Consider the following 15753-nt stretch of genomic DNA (forward strand, 5'->3'; position numbering starts at 1 on the left):
AAAAAAAAAAGAAAGAAAGAAAGAAAGAAAGAAATTAAAATGATCTAATGGTGTTTCTTTTTTTTTTAAAAGATTTATTTTTATTTATTTTATCTGTATGAGTACACTGTAGCTGTACAGATGCTCGTGAGCCATCATGTGTATGTGGCTGCTGGGAATTGAACTCAAGACCTCTGCTGGCCCCTCTCGCACTGGCCCGCTCGCTTCGGCCCCACTTACTTTGGCCCCACTTGTTCCAGCCCCGCTTGCTCCACCGTAATTCACTGTAGCTGTCTTCAGAAGCACCAGAAGAGGGCATCAGATCTCATTACAAATGGTTGTGAGCCACCATGTGGTTGCTGGGATCCGAACTCAGGACCTTCAGAAGAGCAGTCAGTGCTCTTACCCACTGAGCCATCTCACCAGCCCCTCTAATGGTGTTTCATACTAGAAATATCTGTACTCTTTTAAATGTAATTTCTGGTTTTGTTGTCTGTGTAATTTTATTCCTGAAGAAAAGCTCTCACATCTTTTGGAGACAGTGCTGTTTCATATTTGACAATCTGTGAAAGCTGATATGATTTACAAAGCAACCCCCGTGATAGAACATTGTGTGCATTACCATATAGTGAATGGTTAAAATACCCACATTTAGAATGTCACAGAAGCCATCCTCATAAGCTGAAAACAGTAATGTCGAAACCGCAGAGCAGCAGTTCTGAACCTGTGGGCCGGGCCCCCTTTGAGGGCTCACCTAAGACCATCATAAAACACAGATGTTTACATTAGGATTCATAACAGTAGCAAAATTACAGTTATGAGTTTAACAATGAAAATAATCTTATGGTTGGGGTTCACTACAACATGGGGAACTGTATGGTCGTAGCATTAGGAAGGCTTAGAATATAGGGAAAGGAAGAAAAATAAATTTGCATATGGTCTTATGGAAGAAGATTGTAGAATATTTAATATGGACTTAGTAAAATGTCATTAGTTTCCATCTTGGTCATTGGTAAGTCATCAATTCAAGAGTCATTAATCATTAGTCAGTAGTAGCCCAGGCGTTGCCAAGGACTCAGATATGAACGAGGCATCTCCTAAGTGCTAGAAAAGCTCAGCCTGGGAGACATAGAACTTAATCGAGTTTTTTTTTTTTTTTAATCGAGGTTTTTGTTTTGTTTTTTCCTGCTTGCTTTGTTGGATATAATTGTTTGTAGTACTTTTAATAACCATTTATTTAATGTGTGTATATGTATGTGCCATGGTGTGTGACATCAGAGGAAATCAAGGGACAGCTTGTGAGAGCTAGTTCTTTTCTACCATGTGGATTCTGGGGGTGGAACTTTGGGTGTCAAGCCTAGTGGCAGGCATCTTTACTTGCTAAACTTTTTTGCCAGCCCCACAGTATTCTTTTTGTAATCCATTTTGTTTCTGAAATAATGTCTGGACTTCCTTTATTATTTAAATATTTAAATATTATTGCTTAATATTTAAATATTTTTGTTTTGGTTTGGTTTTGTCATCCTGGCTATCCTGGATCTCACTATGTAAACCAGATTGTCCTGCCTCAGCCTCTGGAGTGGTGTGATGAAAGGAATGTGCCATCATGCCTGACTCTCTTTTTAAAAATCCTTACTATCATATATGCATTGTACAAAGTGGTGTTTCATAAAGAAATGCTCATTTAAGTCATCAAATATATGCATACATATGCTGCATATGGGAGAAAGTATTTGTCTCATCTCCCCATTACTGTCTCCATTTGCTCCCCCCTTAGGCTCTTCATCCCTGCAAGTATACATACATTCTGCATATATGCATACATATGCACTTGTGTGTATATATCCACACAGATAAGCATACACACATACATGTGTACACCCCTAAATATAGAGAAAACATCCAGTATTTGTTTTTTTCAGGTCAGTCTGATTTTGTTTAACAAGATGACCCACTTTCCTAGAAATGACATAAGTTTTTATTATGACATAAGCAAGCTCCATTGTGTATATATGAATCACATTTTCTTTACCTATTCATCTATTAGTGGACATCAAGGATGGTTCCATATGTGAGCTGTTGTGAATGTAACAAGCATTTTTGTGGTACACTGACTTAGATTCCTAGCATAGTTGGATAGGATAATTTATTTTGAATTTTATTTTTTTATATTTATTTGTGTGTGTGTGTGTGTGCGCCATATGAATAGTGTGCATAGAGGTTCAGATGCCTTCCTCTATCATTCCCCATTCATCATTCATTCATTCATTCATCCATTCATGAGGGGAGGTACACTTTACTAATTTCTTAGTAACAAATACCAGAATGGGAGAGAACAAAAGGGGGTGCTGATAATTAATTCCCTCTGTGAGAAGGCTCAAACTCTCCAGAATCCTGTTTCCTGTCAACTTTGGGCACTTGCTGTGGTCTATGTGGGCTGAGGCAGAGCATATTTGCTAAAGTTGATAAGAAGACAGAAGGCATTGATGGCTTTTACGTTACTCAGGGTATTGGGGGCTCCCTCTAGGGCCCTATGTAAGGCCAGAGGCTGTCTGGCATCCTGGCCTGGCCTCATTCCTTCTCTTTCATTGTCTTGGCTTTGGTCTTGTAGGTGCAGGGCTTGTTCATGCAGATGGTCTACTGGTACTGGGCATTGTACCAAGCTTCTTCCAGGTGATTGTTGGACTTGGTACCTGTGCTTGACCCACAGCTCTCAAACTTGGATCTGCAGTCAGCTTCAGATTCCTTCTTCCAGTTGTAGTGTATCCTGCATGGGTGTCGTGGGTCTGGACCCTGCAGTGGACCTCACTGTTGGTCCACACCATACGCTCATTCCTCAGGCAGCCCGTCTTCATTTTGTCTGCTTTTTCAGACAGGGTCTCTCACTGAACCTGGAACTTAGGACTTTGACTAGACTGGCTAGACAACAAGCCCTCAGGATTTGCCTGTCTTCACATTCTAGTTGGGGTTACAAGTGTTTGCCATTGTGCCCAGCTTTTACGTCTGTGTTGGGGAATCTAAACTAATGTCCTTATGTGTGCACCATAGCATACTGCTCACTGAGCTGTCTATCATCTCATCTCTACTCCATTTTAAAAGACAGTCTTCTGTAGGCCAGATTTATAAGTGTATTTATATTTCAAATATGTTTAATAAGAAATGAAATATAAACTTGTAAATAACTAGAAGATTCTTCCCCCCAACCCCACCTCCCGAGATAGGATTTTACTGTGAATTTCTGGCTGGCTAGGTACTGACTTTGTAGCCCACACTGGCATTGAACTTAGGGCAGTCCTCCTGCTGCCTTCCAAATGCTAAAGTTTAGCTAAAAACTACCACGCCCATGTATCAATAAACATCTAGCTTAGAAACATTTTTTAATGTACTGCTTCCAAAGAAAACCAAAATAATAATTTTCATGCCTTATTTTGTTTCAGCTCTTTGGCTATAACATTGAGAATAATTGCTGGGTTAGAGATAATACTGGAATTATTATTGTACATAGCCAGCTTTTGGTAGTTATGTGTTTTTGGTAGTCTGCTGTTTTTATACTGTTGAGCAACTTAGAACCCGAATGTACAGTAAAAGAGCAAGGGGAGGTAAGAGAAAAGCCTTTGGTTTCCGCACGGCAGCACCACCGCATGGTTTTTAATCTGCTACTGACAATTTCCATTCTCCTTCTTCCCCAAGGCTATTCTGTTGGTTTTAAACCTTTGCCAAGATAGAACCTTGGTGTGTATCGCAGTGACAGAGTATATACTTAGCATATGTGAAGCCTTGGATTTAATACTAATTGCCCAGTTCCTAGGTGTTGAGGTCACCAATGATCTGAAAAAGTCCAAAGGCCAGACTCTTACATTGTAATTCTGGTTGCTAATAAAGTGTTTGATGATGTTCTGTTGCCAGATTTTTAAAAATGTGGATAAAAATAATAACATTCCTTAGTAGGCTGGGGTCTGTATAAACTCAGCATTTTCTCTTAGAAGAGGGAGGGGGCAGCAGGAATTATGAGCCAGACACTACACTTTGTGCTTCATATCTTCTGTATATTCTTTTAAAAGATATATTTATTTATGTATTTTATATGTATGGAAATTTATATCTGCACACCAGAAGACAGAATCAGCCAGTTGTGAGCTGCCATGTGGATGCTGGGATAAACTTGGACTTTTGGAAGAGCAGTAAGTGCTATTAACCACTGAGCCACCTCATCAGCCCCACTTAATTCTCTTTAATTTTTGTGATATATGAACGGTGTTGGATTTCTCAGAAAATGTAAGACTCAGGAAGGCTGATGTTACATGGTTACCCAGTTGATCAAGTCTGCCTTCATATATCAGTCAAACTCCAGTTTCCTGGTTCTCCTCACCTAGAGGGTTACTCACCAAATTTTAATTAAAACTTTTGTATTGGGGCTGGAGAGATGGCTCAGCAGGTAAGAGCACTGACTGCTCTTCTAGAGGTCCTGAGTTCGATTCCGAGCAACCACATGGTGGCTCACAACCATCTGTAATGGGATTTGATCCCCTCTTCCAGTGTGTCAGTATTCATAAATTAATTAAAAAAAAAACCTCTTGCACTATCCTTTTGCTGATTATTTTTAATGTATCAGTTTATGAGAATGCATGTAAAGTTTGAAGCTCTTAAAGGTATGTATTTTGCAGTATAAAACTAATCATATGATCTTTATTTTTGTAAGCATTCTCTAAGTTGTAAAATGGAATGAATTGATTGAAGAATTATTGAGTAATTTAGCTATATTTAATGACTATTTTTAGTAACTTAGGGCATAGGTTGTCAAGTGTTGATTTAAACAAATCTGGGTGGTATTTGTGATTCAACAATAGACTTAAATTTATTAACTTCTAGTATAATATTAACAATTAAATACCTCCATATATACTATTTCAGAGAGAGAAATCTTTTTAATGTCCTAGAAGTGTTAGTTTCTCAAGAAGGGTGGAACTAAGGTTTCAGTGATACTTTTTCTCATTTCCTCCCACGGAGAGACCATTCATATTGGAAAATAGGTTCTTTCTTGAATTTCAATATTTCATATACAGCCCACAGAGAATTTTACTAATAATGGCAAATTTGGTAATTTGTTAACCAGAAATTTTTAACAACAAAACTGATGAGTGTGAGTTGGTGAGTAAATTTCTTAGTACTTGGATAATCGTCCCTTTTAGGGACATAGGTTTGTTTTGTTTTATTTATTTATTTATTTATTTATTTATTTATTTATTTTGGTTTTTCAAGACAGGGTTTCTCTGTATAGCTCTGGCTGTCCTGGAACTCACTCTGTAGATCAGGCTGGCCTTGAACTCAGAAATCCGCCTGCCTCTGCCTCCCAAGTGCTGGAATTAAAGGCGTGCACCACTACTGCCCGGCTCCTTTTAGATTTTATTAATCATACTCTTAGAAAAAGGAGAAAAGTACAGGACTATGTCTCTCTTGAGTAGTAGCTGAGAACTATTTCACGAGAGTAAACTTTAGACTGGATGGCTCGACTTGAAACAGTGGATAATCAGAAGTGAGGCTCTGTACTGTCAGTCACATTCTTAGAAGCCTTGCCTTGCATGTGCTTACCTTGCTGTCTGCACCGTCACAGGGACCTCAGAGCTGTCGCCTTTGAAAGGTTTAACTGAACTAGGCAAGGTCTCACTGGACGCTTCTAGCTAGCGTGGAATTCACTGTAGTGCTTTATGTACTTTCTGCCAAATAAAGGAATACATTTTTCCCTTACTTAGATATAGATGCCCTTGTGGGAGGAGAAGTTGGAGGCCTGGAGTTCGGCAAGTTGCCGTTTGGTGCTTGTGAAGATCCTATCAGGTGAGAATTTCAGCCTGTCACTTACAGTACAGGATTATTTTGCTCTTAAAGTTTATATTGAAGTTTGTTTTATGACACTGCATGGTGTTGAAGTAATGTTGGAAATAACTGTACTTGCTCTCATTAGTTTATAACATCACAGGAGAACTTCCCAAATTAATACTTTTCTTAAGGTTTGACAGGCTGTGGGGCTGGGGTTGTAGCTTAGTGGTGGAGTGGCTGCATAGCATAGCATGCATAGCCCTGGGTTCAATCCCAGCACAAAGAGTTTGGCTCTCTGTGGCCTGTGGGCCAGATCTGGCCAGTGTTTGTTTCTGTGTGGCTCATAATAGTTTATATATTTTTAAAGTATATATAAAAACAACACGTGAGAAGGTAACAGGTTGTGTATGGCTCCCAAAGCCAAAGTATTTGCTCTTTAGCTTTTGTTTGACAAATTTTTCCAGCTCATCACTATAACAGGATTTTGTTTCAAAGTTGAGAAAATTCATCTACAGTTCAGCACTTCAAAGTGAATAGTTTGGTGGTTTTTATTATAGGTTTATGCAGACATTATCACAGTATAAATCTAAAACATTTTAAATACCTTGGAGAGAAGCTGTTCCTTTAAAATTTATATTATTTGTGTGTGATTGTTCATGTCTTTGAAACTCCTTGAATTCTGTGATAAAATTCATGATCATTCTTTTAAATTGGGTCCTGGGTTTATCTAGGTAATTCTCATTAGGAACCATTTCTGTTGGACTATGGTTTCATGGGGAACATGTTGCCTTGGCCATTCATTTTGTTTTTATTTTTGTGATGTTACCTGGGCATGGAGACTTCTTTCTTTGGTTGTGTATCTGGTGTGAGGATCTGGCCTGCTTTAGACTGGGTCAGTGCCTGAGCTGTGTGACTGGAGTTAGATGGGTAGAGCTGGTGCATAAGCTGTTTAATTGGACCAGGCAAAGATGGCTCCTGAACCATGATTCTGGGGCTAGGCCTAAGTGTATGAAGGGAAGGATGGGATGGGAGAATGAAGGAGCAATTAACCAGGCCAGAGTGGCTCACACAGGCTCTAGGGCCTTGGGTTTATAGCTTGATCTGTGGGTGTTGAGATGGTAGAAGGAAGAGTAGGGAAGGAAAAAAAGCCACTTAGCCTGCCATGTCTACTAGTAAACAAGCTGCTTTGAGGCCTGGTATGGAGGTAGGCCTGGGTGTAGAGATGGAGGCAGGGTAACTGAAACTCAACTATGTTACAGCATAAACAGTTGTTTTAAAAAGAAATCCTTTCTAATATGCCATTATATGGATATGCTTTGTACTTACGATAGATCATATTCTGTTTATCTATTCAGTTAATGGACATTTTACTTACATTTTCTGTTTACTATATATTTAACATTTTATATCTACAAGACACTTTCATATTGGTATGATTTCCTTAAACTAGTTGCTTTTAGTTTATTATACACAGCACTACTTTTTAAATGTTCTTTTTTTTTTAAAAGATTTATTTATTATTATATGCAAGTACACTGTTGCTATCTTCAGACACACCAAAGGAGGGCTTCAGATCTCATTATGGGTGGTTGTGAGCTACCATGTGGTTGCTGAGATTTGAACTCCAGACCTTCGGAAGAGCAGTCAGTGCTCTTACCCACTGAGCCATCTTGCCAGCCCTAAATGTTCTTTTTAAAGTTTTTTATCAGCATATATTAATTATACATAATGAGTTTTATAGATTTATGTATGATGATCTCCTTTTTTCCTAGTTAGTAACTTGGGGTTTTATTGCTGTAAAGAGAAACCATGACCATGACAACTCTTATAAAGAAAAACATTTAATTGGAGCTGGCTTATAGTTTGGAGGTTTAGCTATTATCAGCAGAGTGGGAAACATGGCAGTGTGCAGGCAGACATGGTGCTGAAGAGATAAACTGAGAGTTCTACATCTGAATCATCAGGCAGCAGGGAGAGAGAGTGACACTGGGCCTGGCTTGAACATCTGAATCCTCAAAGCCCACCACATACTTCTTCCAACAGGGCCACAGGAATGTCATTCCTTGTGAGCCCATGGGGGCCATTTTCATTCATACCTCCATAGTACCCCCTTCATTACTTTTTTCTTGTCTTTTGTTTGTTTGTTTTTTTGTTTTTTTCAAGACAAAGTTTCTCTGTACGACTCTGGCTGTCCTGGAACTCACTCTGTAGACCAGGCTGACCTTGAATTTAGAAATCTACCTGCCTCTGCCTCCCAAGCGCTGCGATTAAAGGTGTGTGCCACCACTGCCCGGCTTTGTCTTTTCTTTTGGTGACTCTGAGTTGCTTAAAGGAATGTAGATGTGGATGTAGGTGAAGGATTAATTACAAGAGTATGAGCAACTCAACTCACCAGGGGCTGTGCCAGTGAAGAAAGTGCCCCTCCCCAGCAACCATTACAGACACCACTTTACATGCACTGCTTTCTCAGGATACATTTCTAGAAATAGAATTACTGGGTCCAAGGACATATGTACAGAATTAAACCTTTTGAGTACATTTCACAGGTTTAATTTTTCTTTTTTTAATTTTAGTGAACTCCATTTAGCAACAACGTGGCCTCATTTGACAGAAGGGATCATTGTAGATAATGATGTTTATTCGTAAGTATGTTAAGAACTTCATTCCAATAAATTAACCAACAAGTGCGTAGTACAAAAGTTTTACTTCTTGAAACACTTTTTAGACTTGTTTGTGTGTATTCGCGATGAGTTTTTAAGATGCCACTTTGGAAAGGTGATCCTTAATTCAGGGCAGTAAACTATTTAAATCTTATGTTTGCAGCATAGTGGTCTCGCTACCATTTACTGTGTAATTCTTTGGAACTCTTCTTAGCTTCTAAGAATCATTGTAGGGCTGGGAATATAGCTCACTGGTAGAGTACTTGCCCAGTGTGTGCAAGACCCTAAGCTTGACACCCCGCCCCCACACCCAATATTATTTCATGAAATGCTTTTAAGAAGTAGCAAGGGAGCTGGAGAGATGGCTCAGTGGTTAAGAGCAGTAGCTGCTCTTCCAGAGAACCTGCCTTCAATTCTCAGTACCTCCATGGCAGCTCACACCTGTCTGTAAGCTTGGAGTATAGTGAAAGAAAAAAGCGTGAGATCCTTCTTATTCTGGGTGTGGAACAGTGAGAAACAGACACTTTGTCTTCTCACGGTTAACGGAAACTCACTGTATTTGTTGATGGCAAAGTAACAGCATGCATGTCCTCACTTAGGGTATGTAGGTGCGGCCCCTGGTGTAGTTCAGGTAGAGCACGTGCTCTGCAGGGTATGTAGGTGCAAAGAAGGAAATAAAGACATAGTTTAAAAACCCTGGTAGACCTTAGTGTAGATGTTTTTAAGTTTACATTTATATATCAATTTGCTTTGTTCTTTTAGTATCTTATGCCTTTTGTGGTGTTTGCATATCATGGTACAAGTGTGGGAATCACAGCATAACTGTAGGCTGTCTCCTCCTACCTCGTGGGTCCTTCCTGGAGATTGACATCAGGGGGTCAGGTCTGGTGGCAAGTGCCTTTGCCTGCCATCTTGCTGGTCATAAATTTAAAAAAATATATTATGTATAATACCTCATTGAATAGATCCTCTATAGTATTCTTTAGGAAGCAGAATGCTTTTGGTTTTGTCCAAGGTTTGTAGTCCCTGTTTTCATTAATAGTGATACTAGGGCTGGCAAAAATAAACTATCTAAAAAAAGATAATTGTTCATACTTGTTTCTTATTTTTATTGTATTCTTTAAAAATATATTTATCTCATTTGGTTTTTAGTGCACATGTCATGATTTTTATAATTCTAAATTTTGTTTTGATCTTGGTAGTCCATTAATTACAGATGTGTGCCACTGCACTAGCTTTCATCCCACTGCACTGTAGACATGTTTATTAGTCATAATTACTGTCTTACTCTATTCTAGTGATTTGGACCCTGTTCAAGCTCCCCATTGGTCGGTTAGAGTTCGAAAAGCTGATAATCCCCAGTGTTTGCTAGGTAAAGTACACTCTATTCCTTTTCTGAAAATTTCCAAATTGGAATGCTGAATATATTTCACCTATTCAAAATATTGTTTTACATTTCTATGACCTCCTCAGTTATAGAAAAGTATTTACCAAATGTAGTGAATCTTTTATTAACAGCAACAGCGGGTTTTCTTTCCTCTAATGAATCTGTACTTCAGCATTCTCAAGATATTCTCATATCTTGTTTTGCTTTTCCCATGTTACTATGTCGCCTTTTCCCAGCACAGTCTGCATCTTTAGTTGAACCCTTTGTCTTAGTCAGGGTTCCTCAGCCGAGGCTCCTTCCTGTCTGGTATCTATAGCTTGTGTCAAGTTGACAGAAAACCAGCCCAGCCTGTTCCCCTTCCTTGTCTTTTGAGATTCCTCTTGGCCTGTGATCTGATGGTCCAAGAGCATTGATTGTGCACTAGAGCAGGGCTGCTTCAACTTTTCTACTTGTGATCCTTTTTTACTGAGACATTTTACAGGACACAAGGTATATATAAAATAGGTATGCCGATCAAACATGTACTGAGAAATTTACTCTAGGATGATTCTTTGGTGTGTGTATATGCATGCTTTTATTATAGCTGAGACAAATTTGTATACTAATGAGATGGATATGTTCAATTTCACATAAAAAATTAAATCTTAGCATTTTCAATGTTTTTCAGAGTTGATGTCTTAGTTCTGTAATTGTCATTTCTGAATATGCTGCTTTGCACAAATACACTATATAAAATGGCAGGATATATGTAGTGTCATCTCAGAAGCCATTGAAGTTCAGCTCTAATAAGATACTCAAGTTATCAACTCAGCAGCTTTTAAAAGTAAACATTCTAAGGATATACTTATTTTATCCTTACATGCTGAGGAAGAATGATACGAAAATGTTGTCTTTTCTTATGTAATTATGTAATTATATCATTCTGTTTATACAAAAGCAGAAAGCTTTATAAAAACTCTGTAATGTGTATCCTGCAGTAGTCTGAACTGACTGTGTGGGAGGCAGCATTAGTTGGTGCTTTGTGGAGACCCAGCATGTGCAGTGTCGAGTACATCCTGGAAGGTTAGAAGCAGGGCTGTAGTGGAGTTCCATGCAGCACGTGTCAGCACTGCCAGAAACATCTTGGATTTATTGCATGTTTGATTTTGAGTTCTTTTTGAGCATTCCACATTCAGAAGCCTTTTACTGTTTGCATATTTTTTATGTCTAGAAACCATTGTTAATCGGCTTAAAAAGTTGGACATTGGGGTCTGGAGAGATGGCTCAGTGGTTTAGAGCTCTGACTGCTCTTCCGGAGGTCCTGAGTTCAATTCTCAGCAACCACATGGTGGCTCACAACCATCTGTAATGGGGTCCGATGCCGCTTCCTGGATGTGTTTGAAGGCAGCTACAGTGTACTCATATACATAAAATAAATCTTTTTAAAAAAAAAGCTGGGCATTACACCTTCTCTGCCAAGTTGTATCACATCTGTAAACCTATTTTATGGAGAGAGGGATATGTAAATATACTTTTGTTCACCTAGCAGGTTTTTTGAAGATTAAGTGAAATACAATGTAACTTTAAAGTACCTTGAAAAGTAGTAATTGCCATTCAGAGTCTATATCTGGAATTGTTACTCTTATTTACCTTGTTCTTCTCCTCTACAACCCCCACTCCCACTTTAAGATAGGATCTCCCTGTGTAGCCCTGGCTGGCCTGGAACTCACAGAGATCTCCCTGCCTCTGCCTTTTGGTTGCTGAGATTAAAGATCTATACTTTTTCCTTTCTTTAGGCTTATCTCTCCAGATTTTCTGAAAGCCATACCTTTTCCTTATCTCCCTTCTTACATTTAGTACATATGAAGATGGTCTCCATTTCTCCTACTTTAGTCATGCCTACCTTTACTCTGCATCAGCTGACATTAAGTTCAGCTGATGACTATTAAAATAGTACTTACTTATTGGGCTGGAGAGATGGCTCAGCGGGTAAGAGCACTGACTGCTCTTCCAAAGGTCCTGAGTTCAAATCCCAGCAACCACATGGTGGCTCACAACCACCCGTAATGAGATCTGACTGCCCTCTTCTGGTAAATCTGAAGACAGCTACAGTGTACTTAATTATAATAATAAATAAATTAAAAAAAATAGTACTTATTAATGATAGTGATGTTTCTTAGTATTTTTTAGTTCTGTTTTTTTAAAGATTTATTTATATTATTTATATGAGTACACTGCAGCGGTCTTCAGACATACCAGAAAAGGGCATCAGATCTCATTACAGATAGTTGAGAGCCATGATGTGGTTGCTGGGAATTGAACCTCTGGAAGAGCTGTTAATGCTCTTAGCTGTTGAGCCATTCTTCAGCTCTAGTTCTGTTTTTAAATATAATATTTTTCAGTTCTTCCAGAGTTTCATACTTTTCTGTTGAGCTCCTAATCATTCATTATGTGTTGTTCATCAAATGTCAGGTGGCACTTGGCCCGTATGGTACCTGATAGTGGAGAAAGTGCTCTGCCTTTGGTGAGTCTGCCTGGGGCTTTAGAGAGACAGCATTGTCAGGAATGAGTGTTGAACAAACCCACACCTAAGCTCTGAAGCAGCAGCCTCGTTAGTGAAACAGACACGTTGGTACACTCCTCACAGGATGTGAGGGCGATGACGCACAGTAGCCGCCTGTATGCACGTCACACTTAATCAATGTCCTCTTCATACAAAGTGCAGTGTCTTGCTGTACAATAGTTGATGTATTACACTGGCAAATTTGCCTACTAGATGGCCTTCTAATACCTTATTTTTCTTCGTTTGATCTGATGGCTTTTGTAAGAACTTGAGAAGCATTCTAATTTTAAGTTACTGTTTCATGATCATTCCACCTCTTTGTATAGTTTTTAATGACAAAATTACTAGAATTTGCTATATTTCTGGAAAAGAAATGTTGGTAAATTCTAAAATTTAAATGCACACTTTTTATTGTATTTTGGTTCTGAAAATTCTTGTTAAACTTGTTAAATTTATTGGTGCAAATATACCCCCCCTTTTTGGAGTCACTATCTTGTGTAATCCTGGTGGTCTTCAGCGTAACTGTGTAAGTTGAGGATGACCCTGAATGCCCCATCTTTCCTCTTCTAGCTCCCAAGTGCTGATATTACAGGGGTGCACTCCATACATGATTACAGTTGAAAGAAGTTGACCAAGGGAAGACTGCAATCTTCCCCCAACCTCCTAATGAAAAGCTTTGTGGAAGAGACAGTCCTGGCCCCATGTATAACTTCCTGGAATCTCAGTGTTTGGGAAGCTAAGGCAGAGGGATTGCAAGGTCATGGCCAGCCTGCTATATATAATTTTTTTTAAAAGATTTATTTATTATATGTAAGTACGGTTTTCAGACACATCAGGAGAGGGCATCTGATCTCATTACAGATGTTTGTGAGCCACTGTGTGGTTGCTGGGATTTGAACTCAGGACCCCCAGAAGAACAGTCAGTGTTCTTAACTGCTGAGCCAACTCTCCAGGTCTCCCTCTGGCTTACTTGCTGTAGCTGTCTTCAGACGCACCAGAAGAGGGCATCAGATTTCATTACAGATGGTTGTGAGCCACCATGTGGTTGCTGGGATTTGAACTCAGGACCTTAGGAAGAGCAATCAGTGCTCTTACCTGCTGAGCCATCTTTCTAGCCCCTATATATAATTTTTTTTATTGAAAATATTTTTTTTACTATACTTACTTATTTGGGGAGCTATGGCATTTATGTACCATAGCTTGTATGGGGATAGAGGACAACTTGAGGGAATTGGTTCGTTCCACCATGAGGGGCGTAGAAATCCACCCCACTGAGCCATCCTGTCAACACCAAGCACCTCTGCAGCTTTTGAAAACATAGGAAATAATTTTCATCTTTATATCATAATATGCAACCAAAGATATAATAGCTTTGCTTTACATGATTTCTTTATCCTCTAGGAACATCTTTACATCCTAATATTTGTTTTTAATTTTTTCATAATTATTATAGGATAACAGGAAAGAAATGATGTATAATAATATTGTTACTTTTATGATTTAATGATAATGGATATTGGTAACAGTGAAGTCTGCAGAAAGCTTAATATTAGAATGTGTATTTTGTTTTCATTCATTCTAGAAGGAATTTTTTTGTTTTCGAAATAGGAATGGAAGCATCTTATTGAGAGAAAACATTCTTGAGACTGGGAATAGGCTAGTGAGCTCAGGGGAAAGCATGTATCCTAAACCAAAGGGATAGAGAGACTACAGGGAAGAGACTCTTCTCTCTCCCCAGGTGGTAAAAAAAAGAATGAGGTAACTTCTGAAATAGGGTCAGTTTTTATCTTCCTCAGAGAAAATCTAAGTAAACTAGGCTGTCCTCAAACTCAGAATTCTGCTTGCTTCTGCCTTTGCCTCTGCCTCGATTAAAAGAACCACTGCCTGGCTTCCCAACTATATCTTTTAAGTATTTGCTTTTTTTATTTTTATTTTGGAGATAGAGTTTCTCTGTGTAACCATGGCCATCCTGAAACTCACTCGGTAGATGAGGCTGGCCTCGAATTCCCCAGCCCGTGTGTGCATCACCACTGCAGGGCTTCCCAACAATATCTTATCTTACAGCTTTTGTTAATAGATGTGTACCTTTGTTGGACTGACTTCTTAGGCTCAAATGTCAAAAATTAATAACTTTTTCTTTTGTAGGTGATTTTGTTACTGAATTTTTAAAAATTTGCCGTCGAAAGGAATCAACGGATGAAATTCTTGGACGATCCACATTTGAGGAAGAAGGGAGAGGTAACCTACTTTTCCTCTTTTACGTTTTCTCCCAGACTTTGCCTTTGCTCTGTGGCATATATTCTGGCAACTTTTTAATCCCTTTGAATTGAGTTGGAGAAGCAAGTATAGCCGGCACTTGCTGGCCTTTCTTCTTAGGCTGTGCCCAGAGCTGAAGCAACAAACGCGTTTAATCTCTTCTTCCCAACAACAACAAATAGTAATAAGGTATTTGGAAAAGCAGAGTTTTAGATATTTATATTTGAGGTCTCCACAGGAAAAATAACTTGTGTGATATCTCCGGCATTCATGTTTCATGTAAAGCTGAACACATGAGAACTTTATAATTTAATTTTATAATTCTGAGAGCATTTAATACTTGTGTAAAGAAAAACCCAAACATGTAAATGCCATCAGCTTACTGACCACTTTTCCTGCCACTTTTGGTGATATAATTTGCATTCATTTCTACTTTATAGAAGTTGCTGATATAACTCATGCCTTGTCAAAGCTGACTGAACCAGCACCAGTTCCAATTCATAAATTATCAGTTTCAAATATGGTACACACTGCCAAGAAGAAAATACGGAAGCACAGAGGAGAAGAGTCCCCACTGAACAACGATGTGCTCAATACCATTCTCTTGGTAAGCAGCTGCCTTACTTTCTTTGTATCTGCATAAGCACAGGCTAATTATATATTCCATTCCTCCTTATGGCAAGCACTGGGTTAGCAGCATAAAGTATAATCAGAGCTCCACACTCATAGACTGGGCAGTGGGGAGACACTGGGTTAGCAGCATAAAGTACAATCAGAGCTCCACACTCATAGACTGGGCAGTGGGAGAAGAGGCGTAGCGTTACAGTCCTAGGTCGCAAGTTAGAAACAGGACAAGTGGGTAGTGAGAGGAGAGCAGAAAGTGTGTGTGCGTGTGTGTGTGTGTGTGTGTGTGTGTGTGTGTGTGGTAACATGTACAATGGAAGTCAGGATGCTTCCTAAAGAGGATGCCACATGCTGAGTAAGGTTTTGCTGTGCAGTGCTAGGGATCCATGCCTGAGTGCATGTTGAACATTGGTGTTTATAGAATGCTTCCCTGAGAGTGATCAGGGTAAGGATGGGCTGGTAGCTGAACCTGCATGATGTAGCATTGCACT

General features: G+C 39.1%; 1 protein-coding gene across 1 annotated transcript in view; it reads left to right on the forward strand.

Moving 5' to 3' along the window:
* Rab3gap1 (RAB3 GTPase activating protein catalytic subunit 1) overlaps window positions 1-15753 on the forward strand; it is a 66431-nt gene that overhangs the window by 29037 nt on the left and 21641 nt on the right. Inside the window, exons 9-13 of the mRNA XM_031381055.1 lie at window positions 5730-5811; window positions 8367-8435; window positions 9752-9825; window positions 14528-14620; window positions 15079-15245. Of these exons, the coding sequence (XP_031236915.1) occupies window positions 5730-5811; window positions 8367-8435; window positions 9752-9825; window positions 14528-14620; window positions 15079-15245 (485 nt within the window). The remainder of the gene's footprint in view (window positions 1-5729; window positions 5812-8366; window positions 8436-9751; window positions 9826-14527; window positions 14621-15078; window positions 15246-15753) is intronic.

This window comes from Mastomys coucha, unplaced genomic scaffold, assembly GCF_008632895.1.
Source record: "Mastomys coucha isolate ucsf_1 unplaced genomic scaffold, UCSF_Mcou_1 pScaffold1, whole genome shotgun sequence".
NCBI classification, from domain to species: Eukaryota; Metazoa; Chordata; class Mammalia; order Rodentia; family Muridae; genus Mastomys; species Mastomys coucha.